The sequence below is a fragment of the Sinocyclocheilus anshuiensis genome, unplaced genomic scaffold (assembly GCF_001515605.1).
Source record: "Sinocyclocheilus anshuiensis isolate Anshui unplaced genomic scaffold, SAMN03320099.WGS_v1.1 scaffold819, whole genome shotgun sequence".
NCBI lineage: Eukaryota > Metazoa > Chordata > Actinopteri > Cypriniformes > Cyprinidae > Sinocyclocheilus > Sinocyclocheilus anshuiensis.
In genome coordinates this window covers 23,577-42,921 of record NW_015548238.1, presented here as the reverse complement: position 1 = coordinate 42,921, position 19,345 = coordinate 23,577, and the positions used below count along the sequence as shown (strand labels likewise).

The following is a 19,345-nucleotide window of genomic DNA, read 5'->3' as shown; positions in this document are numbered from 1 at the left end:
ATATTGTGACTGAGCAAAACTATACCACAGTATTATAGATTTATGATGATAAAATACCATTTCATGTCAGCCTAATGATGCCAAAGATTTTTCATTGCAAGTTGCTAAAGGGCCTTTTGCCTTGTGTGTAGTGACGCATATGGCGGTATTGGACACCTTGGTTTGTTTTGCCTTATTTTGTGTTACTTTCACCTTACTCAAGTTCAATGACTAGTTTTTGCTCATCATCACTGCTGCTGTTACTGTCCTCATGTTCCAGGTAACTATTATTACCTAAATATGTTGGGTTGCTGTGTATGGCTGGGGGACATATTTGATGAGTGTGCAATTCTTGGCTAGACATTTGATGTGAGGCATTGCAAGAACTGGCCCCAGCACTGGATGATGAAGCAATACTTGCATCGACCATCTTAATCTTTGAAGCACCACAGTTATTTTGCAAAACGCTGGCTGATAAAGTTGTACCACTCATTTTGTGTTTTGATGTCTGTACTTGATTGCCTTTTGAATAAATCCAATAGCTCATAGCACCCTTTGTCTGTGTCTTCTTCTGGAATTCATTTTGCGTGGTATTCACTTTGACTGGATGCACCAAAAGATGACTGCATGTTTGATTGGAATATTTTGGTGAAGATGTCTCCTTTTGGCTTGTCTCTTGAGAAGGACTGTTAACCAAATATTCACCTATGCTGTCTTTTCTGGTGGTGTTGTTACATTTCCCTTGACCTTGATGCTGACAGGTTTGTGAAAGAATGTTTGTGCAAACAGATGCTTCTGGTTTGTTTGAAACTCCAAATTTTTCATGCTTAAGTGGCTCTGAAATGTTAAGGGACACTTCCCGGGAGAAATGTGGGTGAGCTTGAGCAGATGTTTGATGATCCTCACAAGACGTTGCCTCTTCCTATTGCCAAAGGAAACATATAGTTAGTACACTTTATAGAATGCCTCACACTGTCCTCTTCAGGGGTTGGTGTAAGGCTGGCTGGCTGGTTTATGCTGATGTCCGTCGGTTGGATGTGAAGTGCTTTATTACTTAATACTTATAATAATTTAAAATTAAAATAATTAAATATATGTTACAGTATATTGTCTCGTAAACTGTCACAGTGTAAAATTTGTTATTAGTCGTCATTGCCCTCTGTGTTTATGATCACAGATCAAAACCTAGATGTGCTCTGTTTGACAGAAACTGGCTAAAACCAGATGATTACATTATTTTAAATGAGTCTACCCCCCTAAGATTACTGTTATATACATGAGCCGTGTCCAAAAGGTAAAGGGGGAGGTGTTGCTACAATTTATAGTAATATTTTCAGTATTTCTCAGAAGTTTGGTTTCAAGTATAATTCATTTGAAGTAATGGTGCTTCATATAACATTATCCAATAAAACAAGTGTTAATGATAAATCACCTGTGGCGTTTGTACTGGCTACTGTATACAGGCCACCAGGGCACCATACAGACTTTATCAAAGAATTTTCTGTTTTCTATCTGAGTTAGTGCTAGCTACATATAAAGTCTTAACTGTTGGTGATTTTAATATCCATGTTGATAATGAAAAAGATGCATTGGGATCAGCATTTATAGGCATCCTGAACTCCATTGGGGTTGGACAACATATGTCAGGACTTACTCATTGTTGTAATCATACTTTTAAAGTTAATACTGTCACATGGAATTGATATTAATGGTGTTGAAATTCTGCAGCGATAATATCTCGGATCATTATCTAGTCTCGTGTATACTCCATATAGCTAAAGCTGCAAATTCAACTCCTTGTTACAAATATGGTAGAACCATCACTTCTACCACAAAATACTGCTTTGTAAATAATCTTCCTGACTTGTCTCAATTCCTCAGCAAATCCAACAGCTCAGAAAAAAATGTATGGTGTAACAGAAACTATAAAATCTATCTTTTTTAGCTCTTTAGATAAGGTTGCTCCTTTATGCTTAAAGAAGATTAAGGAAAACAGTCCAATACCATGGTATAACGAGCACACTCGTGCGTTAAAGAGAGCAGCCCGGAAAATAGAGCACAGCTGGAAGAAAAAAAAAACTACAGATATTTCATATTGCATGGTGGGAAAGTACTGCTACTTATAGAAAAGCTCTAAAAACTGCTAGATCCGCTTACTTTTTGTCTCTCTTAGAAGAAAACAAACACAACCCCAGGCATTTATTCAATACAATGGCTAAATTAATGGAAAATAAAGCATCAACAGTCGCAGACATTCCCCAACATAACAGCAGTAATGACTTTATGAACTTCTTTACTTCCAAGATCGATACTATTAGAGATAAAATTATAACCATGCAGTCATCAGTTACAGCATTGCATCAGGAACAATTCCACTCATTCTCTGCTATAAAAGAGGAAGAATTGTATAATCTTATCAAATCATCAAAACCTACAACATGTCTGTCAGACCCTACTCCATCTAAGCTACTAAAAGAGGTGCTTCCAGAAGTCATAGATCCTCTTCTGAATATTATTAATTCCTCAATGTCATTAGGATATGTCCCCAAAACCTTCAAATTGGCTGTTATTATGCCTCTCATTAAAAAACACAACTTGATTCTAGAGAATTACCGACCGATCTCAAATCTTCATTTTCTGTCAAAAATACTAGAAAAGGCAGTATACTCTCAGCTATGTTCCTTCTTAGAGAGAAATGGTATCTGTGAGGATTTCCAGTCAGGATTTAGGCCGTATCATAGTACTGAGACTGCTCTCATCAGAGTTACAAATTACCTGCTCTTATCATCCGATCGTGGTTGCATTTCTCTATTAGTGCTACTGGATCTTAGCGCTGTGTTTGACACTATCGACTACAACATTATTTTGAGTAGACTACAAAATTATCTTGGCATTAGTGGAACTGCATTGTCATGGTTCAAATCTTACTTATCTGACCGTCATCAATTCAAAGCAGTGAATGACAAGGTATCATATCGATCACAAGTACAGTATGGAGTACCACAAGGCTCAGTATTAGGACTGTTGCTTTTCACGCTTTACATGTTACCCTTGGGAGATACTATTAAAAAACATGGTCTTTTTCACCATGGTGCTTTCACTGTTATGCTGATGATACTCAGCTCTATATTTCTTTGTGGCCTGATGAAACATACCAATTCGCAAAAATAAAGGAATGCATATAAAAAAACTGGATGACTAGTAATTTTGTACTGCTAAATTCTGAAAAAAAACGAGAAAAAAAAACACTGAAATTTCAATTATTGGACCAAAAACCTCCTCATGTAATAACATAAAACACTGTCTAACACTTGATGGCTGCTGTGTTAATTCTTCATCATCAGTTAGGAACCTAGGTGTGTTATTTGATAGCAGACTAGATTAAAGACCCATCTCTTTAACCTGGCATGCACATAATACACTATCGCATTTCTATAATCGAAGTCCGTTAAAGGATTGTTAGTCTGTATTAATTAGATCAAACGGAACAGGGAACACTTCCCATAGCACCCTATGTACTCGCTACATCGTAAGAAGAATGGCATCTATGTTGGAGTTTTGGTTCCTCTGGCTTGTTTAGTTGGGGACGCTTGACTGATTGCACAGACACTATTGAAGAGAGCTGAACTGGATGATGACATCACTGAATCATCAATGCACTGACTTTAGCTGGAAAAATGACTCTTTGTTATTGTCCTCTTGCATTATTGACAAACACTTTTCCTGTTTGACACTGTAAAGCTGCTTTGACACAATCAGTATTGTATAAAGCGCTATATAAATAAAGGTGACTTGACTTGACTTGTTATGCTAAACATCTGGTTGTGTATTCCACATTTTTTCTTGGATTTGAATGGTTTTTCAGGACTTCACCTGTCACTATCTATGCTCCCTAATTCCCTCCCATTCTTCATGTGCCCTTTCTTTCTTTACTCTCACCTTTCTTTTGTCTCTTTTGCCATTGTTTTTGAAGCTTTGGCATGTGTTGTTCTTGTCAGCCACCTCTGTGCTGGCTCTTTCCCCCTCTCCACCTCCACTCTCAGGATCTTTGGGGACTGATTCCTTGCTCTCTGTCCCAGGGTCCTTCTGAAACCGCAAGCTTTTGAGGGTACCATCCTCCACAGATCCTGAGGGCAGAACAATGAATGAATAAATGCAGCACATTTTGGGGTCTGTCCCTGAAGTTGGGTATCAGCTTATTCTTTTGGTTTGTCAGATAATTTAGTTTGTTTCTCCTATGAGGGCAGTTCCAAATATTGAAATAAATTCACTGCGAAAGAGTATGGACAAGTAGTATAATACTAATATGGCAGAAGTGTTACTTTTTATCATGTTGTTCAAAACATGAACATTCATAAAATAAGTGCAATCACACCCAGCTGTTTATGCCAACTTTTTATAGGCAACTAAAGATGTTTTATGGCAGCCAAAAACCTCTTTATCCAAAACTGATAAATTGGTCACAGAAATCTTTTTAAAACGGAACATAAAAATGGTATTGTGAATGCAAAAGTTAGAGCCAGAAAACTTTTGTAATTGATGTGCATATTTTTGCCGTTCAGCCTCCTGGAACATATGCCTCATTGCAAACCCAATGTAAGCCAAATGAAGGGGAAAAAAATAATGTGACAGTTTCACATTGTATATCAAGGCACACCGACCAACATATGCTACTATATATTATGGCAGTGGAGATATAAAAATTATTGTCTTGATGAAAAACAATCGGTCAGGTTCTCTGGGTTGGAACTGGTTTGGCTAAACTCTTGCGCATGCCTCTGTGCAGCATTGCTCAGAAAAGGAGGCTGCATTTGGCTCTCAGATTGCTTGTCAGCTGTCTGGAATGGACAGGCACAAAATCTCCCTTTAACCTCTGGGTCTTTGCTCTGGTGAGTCCCTGTAGGGACCATCTTCCAGTGACCTCTACCAAACACCCTGTTAATTCCCTGAACACATCTGATCAGTCAAACCTATGTCCAGGATAAAATTTCTGTGCTGATCAATTATTTAATCTCTAATAGTGGGACCACCATTAACTTTTTTCCTCCTTTTTTATTATTTAGGGAGCTGTATGTTTTGTTTATTCTAAGCCCCTCTGATTGACCCTTGACCTTCTTCATATTTGTTACTGTGACTAATTTGAGTGACCTGTGACCTAATGAAAGGGAATCTCGTTAGAGTGTTATTTACACTGTAAAGACTGCAAGGATCAAGTGTTTACCTCTAACAAGTGACTCTGATAAGAGAAACATCAGGTCAGTGTGGAAATACAGTGGAATAACAAAGGTTAGGACAGAAAAAGAATGTGATGACAACTTGATGTTCACCTTAGATTTACCCTCTCATGCTAAAATCTTGGTGATCCTACTGAATTCAAAACAGGTTCTGCTTATGAACTGATAACTTAAACAGGCAAGACAGAATGGTTCAACAGCTTGCCCTTTTTGACATAATTATACTGATGTGTAATGTTGCATACCAATCTGAGATGTCTCTGGCATGTCTCTGTCAATACAGGAAACACCATTTTTAATGTAACATTAATAGTTGCATTAATGGTCAATAGTAAATTATGTGTCTTCTAAATTTGATGTAATCAGTTTTTTTTTCCATGCAAGCATCCTTTTCTGAAGTTTTCATTCTTTAACCTGTAAATTGCATTTTATGACTATTTATGTTTGACTGCTTCAACAGCAAGGTTTTTCTGTACTTATCTGTACTTATAGTTTGGTAATATTCTTATGTTACTACAGCATATGACTTGACATAATGTTGTTAAAAAAAAAAAAACTTAGCAGCTGAACAGCTGAAGTGTTAAAAGTATAAAATGTCTACTGTAAGCAACAAATGTGGGCACAGATTACATGGTCTCAGAGAGGCCAAGAGCAACATTTGAGGAGAATGTTCTTTCAAGAGAGGAATCATAAACGATTTTCATAGATGTATTTTATAGAGCCCACTTTTATGGAGTCTATGAGATAATTAGAAAAATAAGAGTAAATCTGCATGGTCAAAAAGTATTGTCTGGTAACAGACACACAAGTCCAGATCTCTTGTCACCCTCTTGTGGAGAGAAAATGTTATGTCAACCTGTGATATCGGTATTTATTATGTATAATGTCTAGCTTTGGTTGCTCTATCACATGTGAATACTACACAGTGCTACACTTTAAACAGCATTACAATATTACCTTGCAGAGTTATATATTTAATATTAGGTCCCACCTGTAAATATTTCCAGATTGGCATGCTGTGTATGGACATTTTCACATCTGGTGCTGTCTTCAGGAATGCTATGAACGTTAGATGTCCTGTTCAGCATCGGACAGGATACTTTCACTTGACTAGAAGTGTCATTCCCAAAGTCACCTGGGCATGGAGCAAAGGCCTGTTTGAATTCATACTGTGTAGGTGTTTGGCCTGGACAAAATGTTTCAATCAGCTTGCAGCTGAGCTTACCTTTGTCACATGCTCTCATTTCTCTTGTATCTAATTCTGAGCTGCCACATGCAGCCCAGTGTGGCTTGTTGTGACTGGGTTGTATTGTGGAGTTTAGCTCTTTTTGCATATGTTGTGATTCTGCAGTAGACGTCTTTTTCTCACAAATACAAGTTCTGAGCTGTGTAGGTGTCTTTGTTTGAACACTTTCACAGTTTCCTGATAATGTGACTGACATGAGGTGACCTGTTTCCTTTGGCTCCACTGGCTTAGTATTTGTTATAGTTTGAATGTGATTTGGCTCCATTAAACATAACGGCTCTTTATCTCTGGTTATCTCTGTGAATGTTTGGTCCTCAATAGAGTTGTTCGAATCTTGGTTATGGACAGAATAGCTGTTGTCCAGTAAATGAGGTTGACTTAGTTTGTATCCAGCCACTAGTTTGTGGTGTGTCTCTGTGGTGGCCTCAAACCCAGCAGATTTTCTTTCCTGTGAATTCTCAGGTATCTTCTGTGGTTCATTCAACTGCCCAGCAGAATTTTTATTATAATCCACTGAGGCTGAGATATGAACCTTTGTCTGTGGATGTGACCAAGATGAAACACAGTGAGGGCTTCCATTTGCATAATTTTTATCATTTTGAGAGTTTAAATTGCAAACAATTTCTGCTTTGTTTACTGGACTGGCAGATTCACAGTTGGAACCATTCTTCTTGCTCATCTCAACATTATTTATAATTTCCTGTGCCATGCACACAGAAGACACATCATTGATATATGCCTCCTGTGAAAGTGTTGCCTGGTTTGTTAAAATGCTTGAAGTTGTTGTTTCAATATGAGGCTCTATCAGCGCTAACTGTTCATCAGAAATGAGCTGCATGACTATCTGGAGGTCAGCTGTTTGAACATAAAATGTGTTCTGAGCCTGTGCTGAGCCATTTAATAGTATCATCTTTCCTTCAGACTGGGACAGTTGAAAGTCACCATTGGGTATTTTAGAAGCAGTGCTGTTCAGAGTATTTTCATAAACTGTGGATTTGGTGTCTGCAGTAAGACCAAGAGGTTTTCCTGATTCAATCACAGGGGAGGCAGGATGGTTTTGTATTGTAGGTGTCGTAGTTACTGAAGAATTTGCTTGTAGACTGGATTCTGAGCAATAATTCACTGTTGACTTGTTCATTGATGTAACAGGCTGAGTGTTCTCTGAGGTTGTTAATACAGATGATACAGAAACTGTTGATGGGTTTTCCACCACACATGTTGCACAGTTGCTCTGCAACAAAGATATTTGACGCTGTACTGGTGGAGAAACAAGTGAAATTGATGCAGGCGTGGTAGACTGAAGCTGTGTCAGGACTTTGGATAAAGTGTATGTTTGATTTAGCTCTGAACAGGAAACCGATAACATAGGAATTGGAGTTGTTGCACACAATACATCTTGCTTACTCTGGTCAAAGTTTGTGACTATTGAAACACCCTGACACTGCTTTGAGGATAGTACACTGTTCTCAAGATGACACTGCACTGTAGTTTGGCAGCTTTGCTTGAGAGCTGGAAGGTTTGAGCAAGTGCTACGTGTTAAAGTGGAGCCAGAACAAGAAGCCGACACTCCATCTGTGGAACACGGAATCTTTAGCTGGTACTTGGGAGGAAAGCTGGTCTTGGCTACAGGGACAGTAGGGCTGCTGATAGAACCAGACGGGGTTCCAGATGTCCCACTAACATTGATAAAACAAACAGCTGGGCTAAGAGCATTACCAAGGAGCTGACTTGAATTTGAGAACTGATTGAGAACCACCTGCGGGTGGAGATTTTGCATGTTGACCTTTTGTGCTGGTACTGTGATGGAACCGTGCATTGCACAAGTTGACAGGGGTAACTGATGAATTAAACCATGCAGATTTCCATTTGCCCCTCCAGTTCTAGGATCTGAAATATTGAGCATTTGCACATCATTCCCAGTGCGCTGTTTTTTCCTTTCTGATGGGATATGGAAATCAGTGTGTTGTGTTATTATTTCATCCCTCTCCATGTCTTCCCCCTTATTATTTTCAAAGCTGGTATATGACATTTTAAGGTCATTTTGTAAGGTCACAACAGAACAGGACGTAAAGCTCAGAGACACAGATCCATTGTCCCTCTGTTGACTAGTTTGAATTTCCAGGCTTTGTTCAGAGTTCAGTGTAGTTTTTTTCGTCTTCAGTAGACAGTCTTTCTCAGTATTGTAGAGTTTCATAAATGTTCCACCTTTGTAAGTGTGCCATTTTGTGTAGTCAAATTTTCGGGCTTTTTTCCTGTAGTTTCCTTTTATAATTGTCTCTTTTCCGACATCAGTGCTGTCTCCATCAGAGCTAAGGCTGCTAATACTACCTCTTTCAGCCGGGGATCCCTCTGCAGTAGGCAGACAATCTACCGCTACCTGCCTAACTAGTGAGCGATGACTTGGTGCTTGTTGGTCTGATAACCGTAATGGATAAGCATGCCCTGCACTACACCTTCTGCTAAGATTCAGATTCATTGCTCCATCAGTGGGTTTGCCACCCATAGTGAAGGGTAAAGAACTGCTTCGTGTTAATGGTGCATGCTCCAGGTCAGTGGAGTGCTGTGTAGGCACAGAGTTGTGAATTGCCCCACTTCCTCTGTCTTGATTTTGTGAGCTTGAGGTGTGCTTGCTGCTCCTTATCTCAAAATGGAAGGAGTCTTTATAAGTGTATGGCACAGGAAGATCAATGCTTCCTTGTTTTGACAATACTGTCTTTCTTGGCCGCACATTTTCCAGTTGTTTATTATCCACCAACACGCTATTCTCATATATAAGCTTTGAAATACGTTCTTCCAGCTTCTGCTTCTCCTGAATGGACACCTTGCATTTGGGGTCAGGGGTCATCTCTGAGGTTGTCTGTGAGGCTCCTGTTTCCTGCCGTTCCATAGTGACTTCTGTCAATGATTCCATACTGGGATCATGCAAACTTGCTCCAGGACTGCTGGATGAATGATGCTCACTGCTGTCACTGAAGCCAGAATCTGTACTGTCGTGGCTTTGAGATTTTCCTCGGGACATTGGGGAATCCCATGGTTTGGAAAATAAAGCTTCCTGCCTCTGAAGAGGTATACGGTTTGGAGTCAGCTGTGTACATCCATCCTCACTCACTGCACTTGTCTGATGGATAGCAGGATTATTTTTCAAGCCATCTGATAATTCCACATGTTTTCTCAAAGAATTTACCTTGTCCTGAAGTGCTGGTATTGTGCTTAATCCAACCATGGCAGCATTGTGTAATGCCCATTCTATAGACATTGTCTCTATAGAGTCTACCTGACTCGGTGTGGTCACTACAGGAAGAACTTCTTTTCCATTTATCTCACATGATGGACTAGTACAGTTGTCCTTTAAGCTCTCTGTGCTCTCCTGGCTGCTGAACGTGCCTTTGTCAGATTCGCTGGAAAGGCGGGCATGAGCCTGGGTGCGCTTGTGTTTATAAAGGTTACTCTGCGTCTTGAAGGAAATGCCACAGGTAGTGCAGGGATATGGTCGCTCTCCTGTGTGACAACGAAGATGTTTCTCGAGCACGCTGGGCTTCAGACAGTCCTTACCGCACTGTGGGCAAATATGCTTCCCAATAGACTTAGGTCTGGCCGAGGTTGCTGGAGCCACTAGCCTTTGTTGTTGCAAAACAGCCCCGCTGGCAATATGCAGTGTCAGAGAAGGTAGAGTCGAGTTGCTACACATCCTTGGCAGGAACAGTGGTACAACCGTTGCATCCTGCAAGGCTTCAGGTTGGGCCTGTGGATATGGCTGCAGGCCAGGGGCAGGAACGTTGTGGACATACATAGTCGTGAGAGGGGCCTTACCACGCGTCTCTTCCTCTCTCTTTGCAGACACTGAACACTGAGGCCCGGTAGCTCTCATAAAGCTCTGCTTGCTAGTTGCCATGGTAACACAGCCCTTGTGATGCTGGGAGACGGAGCTCACTAATTACCTAAAAAAAGAAAGAGTTTCATTATTCTTACTTATTTTTTAATTTTAATTTATTTATTCTTTTTTTTTTTTCATTAGGCCTGGACTGTGGATCAAATGATTGCTGCCCCAATTTGAATGGGAATACAGGTAATAGGAAGCTAAAGAAACCAAGATTTCACACCACAGTACAAATCACTTCTGTTTAAAGCGTGTAGTGAGAGGGTAAAAGCTACAAAATGTGTATTGGAGCAGGCTGGCTAATCTGGACTTCAAAAGAAAATGATATACCAGCAGAAAACATAGTTGATTATTGATTTATTTGAAGAAAAAAAATGTCTCATTTGAAGAGCATGTTCACATTTGACAACTATTGTCAATCTGCTCAATTAAGCATGGAAATTAAAAAAAAAATGTGGTGAAGATACTTCAATACAGCTTTGAATTTAGTCTAGTAGGAATCTCATATTTAATGTGAACACATGGTCAATATTTGCATATTGCAGAAGCACCAGAGGAGTATGAGCAGAAAACTGGTGGTAAATGTATGACTCATTTCTAGAAAAATTATAGCATCAAGGACCTCCTACCTAGACTAGATTATTTTCACGTTTATGGAAATGTGAAGACACTTTTTTATTTATATATATATATATATATATATATATATAAATAAATATTAAAAAACCACCTTATACTTTTGTCTCTTAAATTTTATATTTTAGTTCTTGTAACATGAATGCATATGTATGATGATACTTGGCTTGTGAGGTCCTTTAGCCTTTAGAGTTACGAAATACAGTCATGTCTAAAATAATGTATACCTGTGAGTTTTGCAAAAAGTTTGTCATTAATTTGACACTGTCTTATAAAAAAATTGAAAGCAGTTACATATTCATTAAACCTGATGCTGTACATTTTAGCTTGTTGACCGGTTAGATATAATTAGGCAAATGCAAATGTTCAAATTACATCACTATGAAAAATAAATAAAGAAATAAAGAAATGATTTGACAACAAGCTGAAAGCAAAAAATAAAAATAACATTACCTTCCATCCCTAGTTACTTGCAGAAATAAAGAACTTAAAGTTAAATTTAAACAGTACAGTTCTTTGTATTGTTCACATCCCTTTATCTGTGCCGTCTTCTATAATTATGCTTATGAAAGATTCATATCAAGCTAATCAAAAGATATGAAGAAGATCAGTCTGCATGCCCTAAGATCAATAATGGGTGCAATCATGGGTCACTCACCAGAGTTCGGAACTTAAAGGTGACACGGCAGCAGCTAAAGATTGCCGAATTAAATCCACAATGTTTAAACAAAAATCCAGCTTTGAAACAGAGCGAGGTAAAAAGAACAAGAGAGTGACAGAGAGCATGTGACTGTGGCACCCTCTCTCACCACAAAGGCCCTTGGTTCCTCTTCTCTCTTTAGTTTTCTTACAGCCGTTTCTGCTGCTAATGGAGGAAATACAAACATCATTCATGCAAATGTGACTGGATGACGGTAACAACACAATGTAAAAAGTATATGAGAGAGAGTGAAAGAGGAAGAGAGAGTATCACTGAGAATACCATTAAAAACAAAGTTTGGGTCACCGTGACTTTGAAAGAAAAGAACCCAAACCAAAGTGAAGATCATGCCACAAAATGGAGATGCAGAAAGAAAGACTAAATGAGATGGACACAGATAGGGAAGAGAGCAGATGGAGGGAGGGAGAGAGAAAGTGAGAGTGAGACAGAAAGACAGAGACAGAGTGCAGCACATAACACAACTGAACTGAACTGAACTAAAAAAACAAAATCCCTGTTCAAAAGAGGAAGTACTATGAACATGCAGACCCACCTCAAAAATATCATTTCACCCACAAATGCACACACACTGTGTTTGCTGCATGTACCTGACTTCTGTTTCTGGCTTTTCTCACTCCTCCAGCAACCCACACACCCACACACAAAGGAGGAGAAGTGTAACAGAATTTCTGGTGGTGTAACATTTGATGGTGTGTGTTTTTATTTATTTATGTTGTAAGATATGTTAGCAGCTATAGTCATCAAAAGTGGCTTGTGTCTTGCACCCAATGATCAGAGAGTACATTAGCTTCCATCTGTGCTTTAAACTAAAGCAGAGTAATGGAGGGTTCATTATTTCCTGTAAACAAAAGCAAAAGCAAAAGCAAATAACCCAGAGGAATCAAATGTGATTCTGTTATCCTTCTGTGATAAATTGTTTTGGCTTTCACTCTCTGCTCCTCATGTAATTGTAATTACATCAGAAAGGCAAAAAAAATAAAAAAAATAAAACTAACTGTTTAGAACAGCTTATTCATTAATTTAATTGTTATATAATGCATAATAACAAAGTGACGACATATAGACCGTTCCAAAATGGCGGACGCATTGACGTGTCTGGAGCAGTCGAATGTGGCATCTACCTATGCATATCTATGCACAAAACGTTATATTCATCTAAATAAATAAAAGTTATAAATACACAATACAAAATAGTATCATATAAAATGCATAATTCAACATTATGTTAATTATAGGTACTTGGGGACATATAGAACAAGAATCTGGTGGAGTTTGCAGAAAACAATTTGATTATATATTTTAATGAATTTTTAAATTATGTCTGTATAGCAGGTAAATAGTATTGGTCATGATTTTGGCATGCAATTACTGAAGAATGAAACAGTTAAGCAACATGAAAAACACCACAGTGATACTTTGGGAGATGTAGAACAGGAATCTGGTGGAGTTTGCAGAAAACAATTTGATTTGATCTTTTTATGAATTTTTAAAATGTTTTTATAGTGAGGTAAATAGTATTGGTCATGATTATAGCATGCAATTACTGAATAATGAAACAGTTAAGCAACATGAAAAACACCACAGTGGTACTCGGGGAGATGTAGAACAATAATCTGGTGGAGTTTGCAGAAAACAATTTGATTATATCTTTTTATGAATTTTTAAATTATGTCTGTATAGTGAGGTAAATAGTATTGGTCATGATTTTGGCACGCGATTACTGAAGCATGACACAGTTAAGCAACATGAAAAACACCACAGTGGTACTCGGGGAGATGTAGAACAAGAATCTGGTGGAGTTTGCAGAAAACAATTTGATTATATCTTTTTATTAATTTTTTAATTATGTCTGTATAGCGAGGTAAATAGTATTGGTCATGATTTTGGCATGTGATTACTGAAGAATGAAACAGTTAAGCAACATGAAAAACACCACAGTGGTACTCGGGGAGATGTAGAAACAAGAATCTGGTAGAGTTTGCAGAAAACAATTAGATTTTTTCTTTTTATGAATTTTTTAAATATGTCTGCATAGCGAGGTAAATAATATTGGTCATGATTTTGGCCTGCAATTACTAAAGAATGAAACTGTTAAGTAACATGAAAATCACCACAGTGGTACTTGGGGAGATGTAGAACAAGAATCTGGTGGAGTTTGCAGAAACTATTTTATTTTTTATTAATTTTTAAAATATGTCTAATGACACTAAGTATATCAAGCCAAAACATGCATATAAACATTTTACAAAAAAACATTTTACAAACCCACTGAAAATGTTTTATTGAAAGTATAATACATTAAATGCAATTAAAAAATAAAATACCATTAAATAAGTAGTGTCTGAATAATATGTGATTTTAATTAATACTAACCACTAGATCACATTGACGCTTTTTACTCTCAGTCCCAAAGCCAAGTTGGCAGCACGGGTGCCTAAGAGTGACTCAGGTACATCGCCAGCGTCAGCCTGTCTTGCTCCTTCCTTTTTTACTGCTCCACCAAGCCACCAATTTTGGGAGTATACAGTCCAGTCCCAAGCTTAACAACGAGCATTCACTGGCCAAGGGAAACGCCCGCTAATGACAGGTTTACCAGGTACCACCACCTCCTCCCCACGATCCCTGGAAACACACACTCTTCGGAAGATCCACCTGCTTGGACTGCCTCCAAAGGGCACATAACGCAATGTTTCTGATCAGTTAAACCTCCTCCAGTCTCTAAACCTTGCCCCTATATACATGTAATATTTCCCTTAATTGATCTTCTCCTCCAATCCTGTTGTAATATAGTTTAGAAGGTAGTGACAGATAAAGGGAAAATAAACAAAGGGGCAGTACAGAAAATATCTATACTGCCACACTCTCCCCCCTGGCTTAAACAACCCATGGTTGTTAGGAGAAAAATAATCAAAAACCCAAGAACTCCTCCTCATCTGAGGTTTCTTGAAATATTCTGAAGTCTTCTCTTTGCTTGGTCCTCCAACTCCTCAGCTGTGGGAAAACACATTTTAAGATTGCACACTTGTGCAGTGCGCACATCTTCTCCAGTGGCCTCCAACGCCATGTGATAATTTAAAGGTCCTAGTTGCTTCAGAATCCGGTAAGTCCCTTTCCATTTGGGTGCCAATTTGGCACTAAACTTGTGTTATGCACTGGCTTGAGGAAAGTTTTTCGAAGCCATACCCGGTCTTTGATCTTGAAAGTGCGGTTTCATCTTTTTTTGTTGTAGTTCCGGAGTTGTCGATGTTGGGCTTTTCTGTTACTCTCTCTAACTTGAGATTGCAGTTGTTGTATGTGACAGACCACATCATAGGAGGTAGTGTCAGGAGTGTGATTTGGACAGTGAAGTATTTTATCCATTGGCCCTTGCAGTTTCCTTCCAAGCTGCAGTTCTGCTAGGGTTACTCCAATAGTTTCCTGGATGGCAGAGTTCATGGCAAATCTCATCTCTGGTGAGAACTGGTCCCATTTTTTTTTTTTTTTGTGGCTGTCAACCACATATGACGCAATCATATTTTTGAGAGTTTTGTTCACATGTTCCATCATGTTTTTCTGAGGATGGTACGCTGTAGTTAACTTCTGGGTAACTCTACATTTTTCACTTACTTCTCTGAACACAGATGAGACAAACTGAGTCCCTCTATCCGAAAGAATGAAGTCTGGAACTCCCCAACAGGTTAAGATTTTTTTTTCTGAGAATTGTTGCAACACTTTGAGAGGTGGAATGACACACAAGGAAAAACTCAACCCATCAGGAGTAATAATCAACAAAAACCAGTAAGTACTCCAGGGTAGTGGACCCATAATATCAACCCATAGGGAGTTGATATATGACGAATGGCCTCAACTTTACTTGAATCGGCCGTGATGCCCTTAGTGCTTACCACACGTCACAGAAAAGTGATTTATGTAAGAATAAAACTTGCACTTTTTAAATTTAATAGTCAAACCGGCAGTTTCCAGCCTGTGGAGGACAGTTTGAAGGTCACAGAAGTGAAGATCAAAACCCTAAGAATTCCTCCTCATCTGAGGTTTCTTGAAAGATGTCCTGAAGTCTTCTCTATGCTTGGTCCTCCAACTGCTCAGCTGTTGGAAAACACATTTTAAGATTGCACACATGTGCAGTGCGCACATCTTCTCCAGTGGCCTCCAACGCCATGTGATAATTTAAAGGTCCTAGTTGCTTCAGAATCCGGTAAGTCCCTTTCCATTTGGGTGCCAATTTGGCACTAAACTTGTGTTATGCACTGGCTTGAGGAAAGTTTTTCGAAGCCATACCCGGTCTTTGATCTTGAAAGTGCGGTTTCATCTTTTTTTGTTGTAGTTCCGGAGTTGTCGATGTTGGGCTTTTCTGTTACTCTCTCTAACTTGAGATTGCAGTTGTTGTATGTGACAGACCACATCATAGGAGGTAGTGTCAGGAGTGTGATTTGGACAGTGAAGTATTTTATCCATTGGCCCTTGCAGTTTCCTTCCAAGCTGCAGTTCTGCTAGGGTTACTCCAATAGTTTCCTGGATGGCAGAGTTCATGGCAAATCTCATCTCTGGTGAGAACTGGTCCCATTTTTTTTTTTTTTTGTGGCTGTCAACCACATATGACGCAATCATATTTTTGAGAGTTTTGTTCACATGTTCCATCATGTTTTTCTGAGGATGGTACGCTGTAGTTAACTTCTGGGTAACTCTACATTTTTCACTTACTTCTCTGAACACAGATGAGACAAACTGAGTCCCTCTATCCGAAAGAATGAAGTCTGGAACTCCCCAACAGGTTAAGATTTTTTTTTCTGAGAATTGTTGCAACACTTTGAGAGGTGGAATGACACACAAGGAAAAACTCAACCCATCAGGAGTAATAATCAACAAAAACCAGTAAGTACTCCAGGGTAGTGGACCCATAATATCAACCCATAGGGAGTTGATATATGACGAATGGCCTCAACTTTACTTGAATCGGCCGTGATGCCCTTAGTGCTTACCACACGTCACAGAAAAGTGATTTATGTAAGAATAAAACTTGCACTTTTTAAATTTAATAGTCAAACCGGCAGTTTCCAGCCTGTGGAGGACAGTTTGAAGGTCACAGAAGTGCTGGGCCACAGGGAGAATAAATGATGTTGTCAATATAGACAAATCATATCGTCCTTTTTAGCTCCCCAGGACTGTCTCCAACAGCCTCTGGAAGGTAGCTGGTGCAATTTTTAATCCATAAGGCATAATATTGAAGTGATATAGACCTGCAGACATGATAAAATCAATCTTGGCTTTACTATCAGGGTCCATTGTCACTTGCCTATAGCCACTATTGAGGTCTATAGTAGAGAAAATTGATGGCCTTGAGAGTGATTCTAGGATTTCTGTGATGTTTGGGAGAGGGTAAGTGTAATTTTCTGTGGTTGCATTGACTTTACGGTAGTCTACACAGAACCTTAGCTTTGCATTTTTCACTGGAACAAGGACTACCGGTGAAGCCCAACCAGAATGTGATGGCTACACAATTCCTTCTCTCAATATTTCCTCCAATTGTTCCTCCATTGCTTGTTGTTTTATAGGGGACAATGATATGGCCGTTGTTTGATAGGTACCTGGCAGATGGTTTAGATATAATGTTGCAGGACATCCGTTCACCCAGTCCTGTGAGTACATACTCGTGGGTTGCTTTCTAGTATCTGAAGTAACTGCTGCTTCCCATCCATAGGTGCATTACTTACATCATCCCTAATTAGTGTTGCATCGTCCAAACTGTCAGTTTGTAACATGGTCAAGGAGGGTTGTGGAGGAGGAACAGCACTTAACAAGATAAAGTTTAGTTTGCTTTTGCTGGTTATTTTACCTTCCTTCATGGGTGGCGAGTTAACCATTGGTTCACTGGCATTTCCAGGTTGAAATGGGTGTTCTTCAGCAGGGTCAGACTTGAAAGAATATTTTTGTTCACTGACATTAATTTGCAAGCCACTAAAAAAGATAAAGTCCAAACAGATGATGATGGCGTAGGCAAGAGCTTGAGAAGGGAGGACAACAGCAGGTACTGTAATGGCTTTACCATGCAGATGAATAGTAATGTTTATCCATCTTAAAGGACTCTCAGCTTTGCCATTAGTCAGATAGAGAGGACCACAGGACCATGGTTGGAGCTGGAGAGGGGTTGCAAGTTGCTTTGTGATACTCTCGTGAATTAACGTGTAGATTGCTTCAGTAGCCAAAATGGCTTTCCCTAACCAGAATCCAATGCTAATCGGGACTACTAATTGTTGTGGAACGATCATGACTGCATTCGATCTTGAATAGGTTGAGATCTTCTGAGTTTCTGCTTGTGACTGGGGTGTTTCAGAGGCTGCCACAGTGTTACTGGAAGGTCGTCCCCCCTGACTTTGCAGAGTGGTCAGAATACGTTCCATCAGTGAAATGTTGTTGACCAGAAGGCTGCTGGGAAGGTGGATGTACATGCCTTGGGCAATTACCTGGAGGATTTGGTCCATTAAATCGCCAACACTGAACAGGCGGTTTCTCATCAGATCGGTTGGATAAGTGTTTTTGTGAATTGGCTTATTGTTTAAGGCCCACACGACCTTCATACCGAAGCTGTTTTTCATCATCTTTTTCCAGAGCTTAACCAGAACTTCAACGGTGTTCACACAACTATGCAGCTGTCTTGCTAAGTAAGACTTGCTTGGTAAGGCTTGATATTTTTTAGTATTCTTTTGACGATCTCATTTTCTGTTAGAGTGGCTTTCCATCTTTTACACAACGCTCGATAAGTGAATGCAAAGTCTCTCACTGATTCTTTCTCCCCTTGAACTCTAGTGCAGACACGTTCAGCCAGCTCGTCCTCATAGTCCTTGGGCAGGAAAGCACAGAGGAATGCAGTCTCAAATTCCTTGCAAGTGGTTATATTGGAGCGACTTACTTTCCACCAGACGAGTTCAGTGCCATCCAATACTGTGTGGAAGGTAGCCAGGAGGTCTGCGTCTGCCAAAGGATGTAGGGCCAGAAAATCTTGACACTTGGTCAAATACAATAGGGGGTCAGTATCATCTGTAGGCCGCCCAAAATTGGGAAATGTTAATTTAATATGATCACTGACCATAGGGGTTGGCAGAGGGGTAGAAACAGTCTCTGTTGGGTGTGTACAAGGAACTTGAGGTGTTGTTTTTTTTTGTTTTGTTTGTGGTTCAGCACTTTTCTTATTGTACACTTGGAAATCATTTCGCAGCTTGGCTACACAGGTATGACATTTGTCAATTTGTGTTTTGTGAAGATTTGTGGTTACATGATCAAGGCTACCCTGAAGTGTGTAGTGGATGGCTATGATATACTATTGGACCGCCACCTGTAGCTGTTCCACCTTATCCCAGACTGCAGAGGTGATGGTCGGTTCCAATTTCTGAATTTCCTTTGAGATAATCAGTTTCACAACCTTAACCAATTGGTCGGCCTCGGCTGCCTCTTGTTGTTTAGCTGCAGTCAGTAGGGTGACAACCTGTTGCTTGCTGGTCTCCACCTTGGCAGCATGATCGGTGATCTGGCACTCATGGTGGGAAGAGGAGGCCTTCAGTACATGTGTAAGCTCATTTACAGTTTTCTGCTGTCTTTTCATGGATTCCATCAGATTGTCCCAGTTACCTTGCAACTGAGCATTGGAATGTTGAATT

The 19,345-nt window shown here is 39.4% G+C and overlaps 1 protein-coding gene across 2 annotated transcripts; it reads right to left on the bottom strand.

Moving 5' to 3' along the window:
• Positions 1–33: 33 nt before the first annotated feature.
• Positions 34–12,105, bottom strand: LOC107654793 (uncharacterized). Of its 2 annotated transcripts, XM_016442045.1 has the most exons (6): positions 11,979–12,105; positions 11,631–11,837; positions 6,439–10,397; positions 6,205–6,348; positions 3,919–4,106; positions 34–901 (listed from the first exon to the last, which is right to left on the bottom strand). In XM_016442045.1, the coding sequence occupies exons 3-6, from the start codon at positions 10,349–10,351 to the stop codon at positions 194–196; spliced, it is 4,953 nt and encodes a 1,650-aa protein (XP_016297531.1). In that variant the 5' UTR covers positions 10,352–10,397; positions 11,631–11,837; positions 11,979–12,105; the 3' UTR covers positions 34–193. The 2 variants fall into 2 exon arrangements, with proteins under 2 accessions (XP_016297531.1, XP_016297530.1); XM_016442044.1 differs by having other exon boundaries at positions 6,205–10,397.
• Between the last annotated feature and the right edge of the window lie 7,240 nt (positions 12,106–19,345).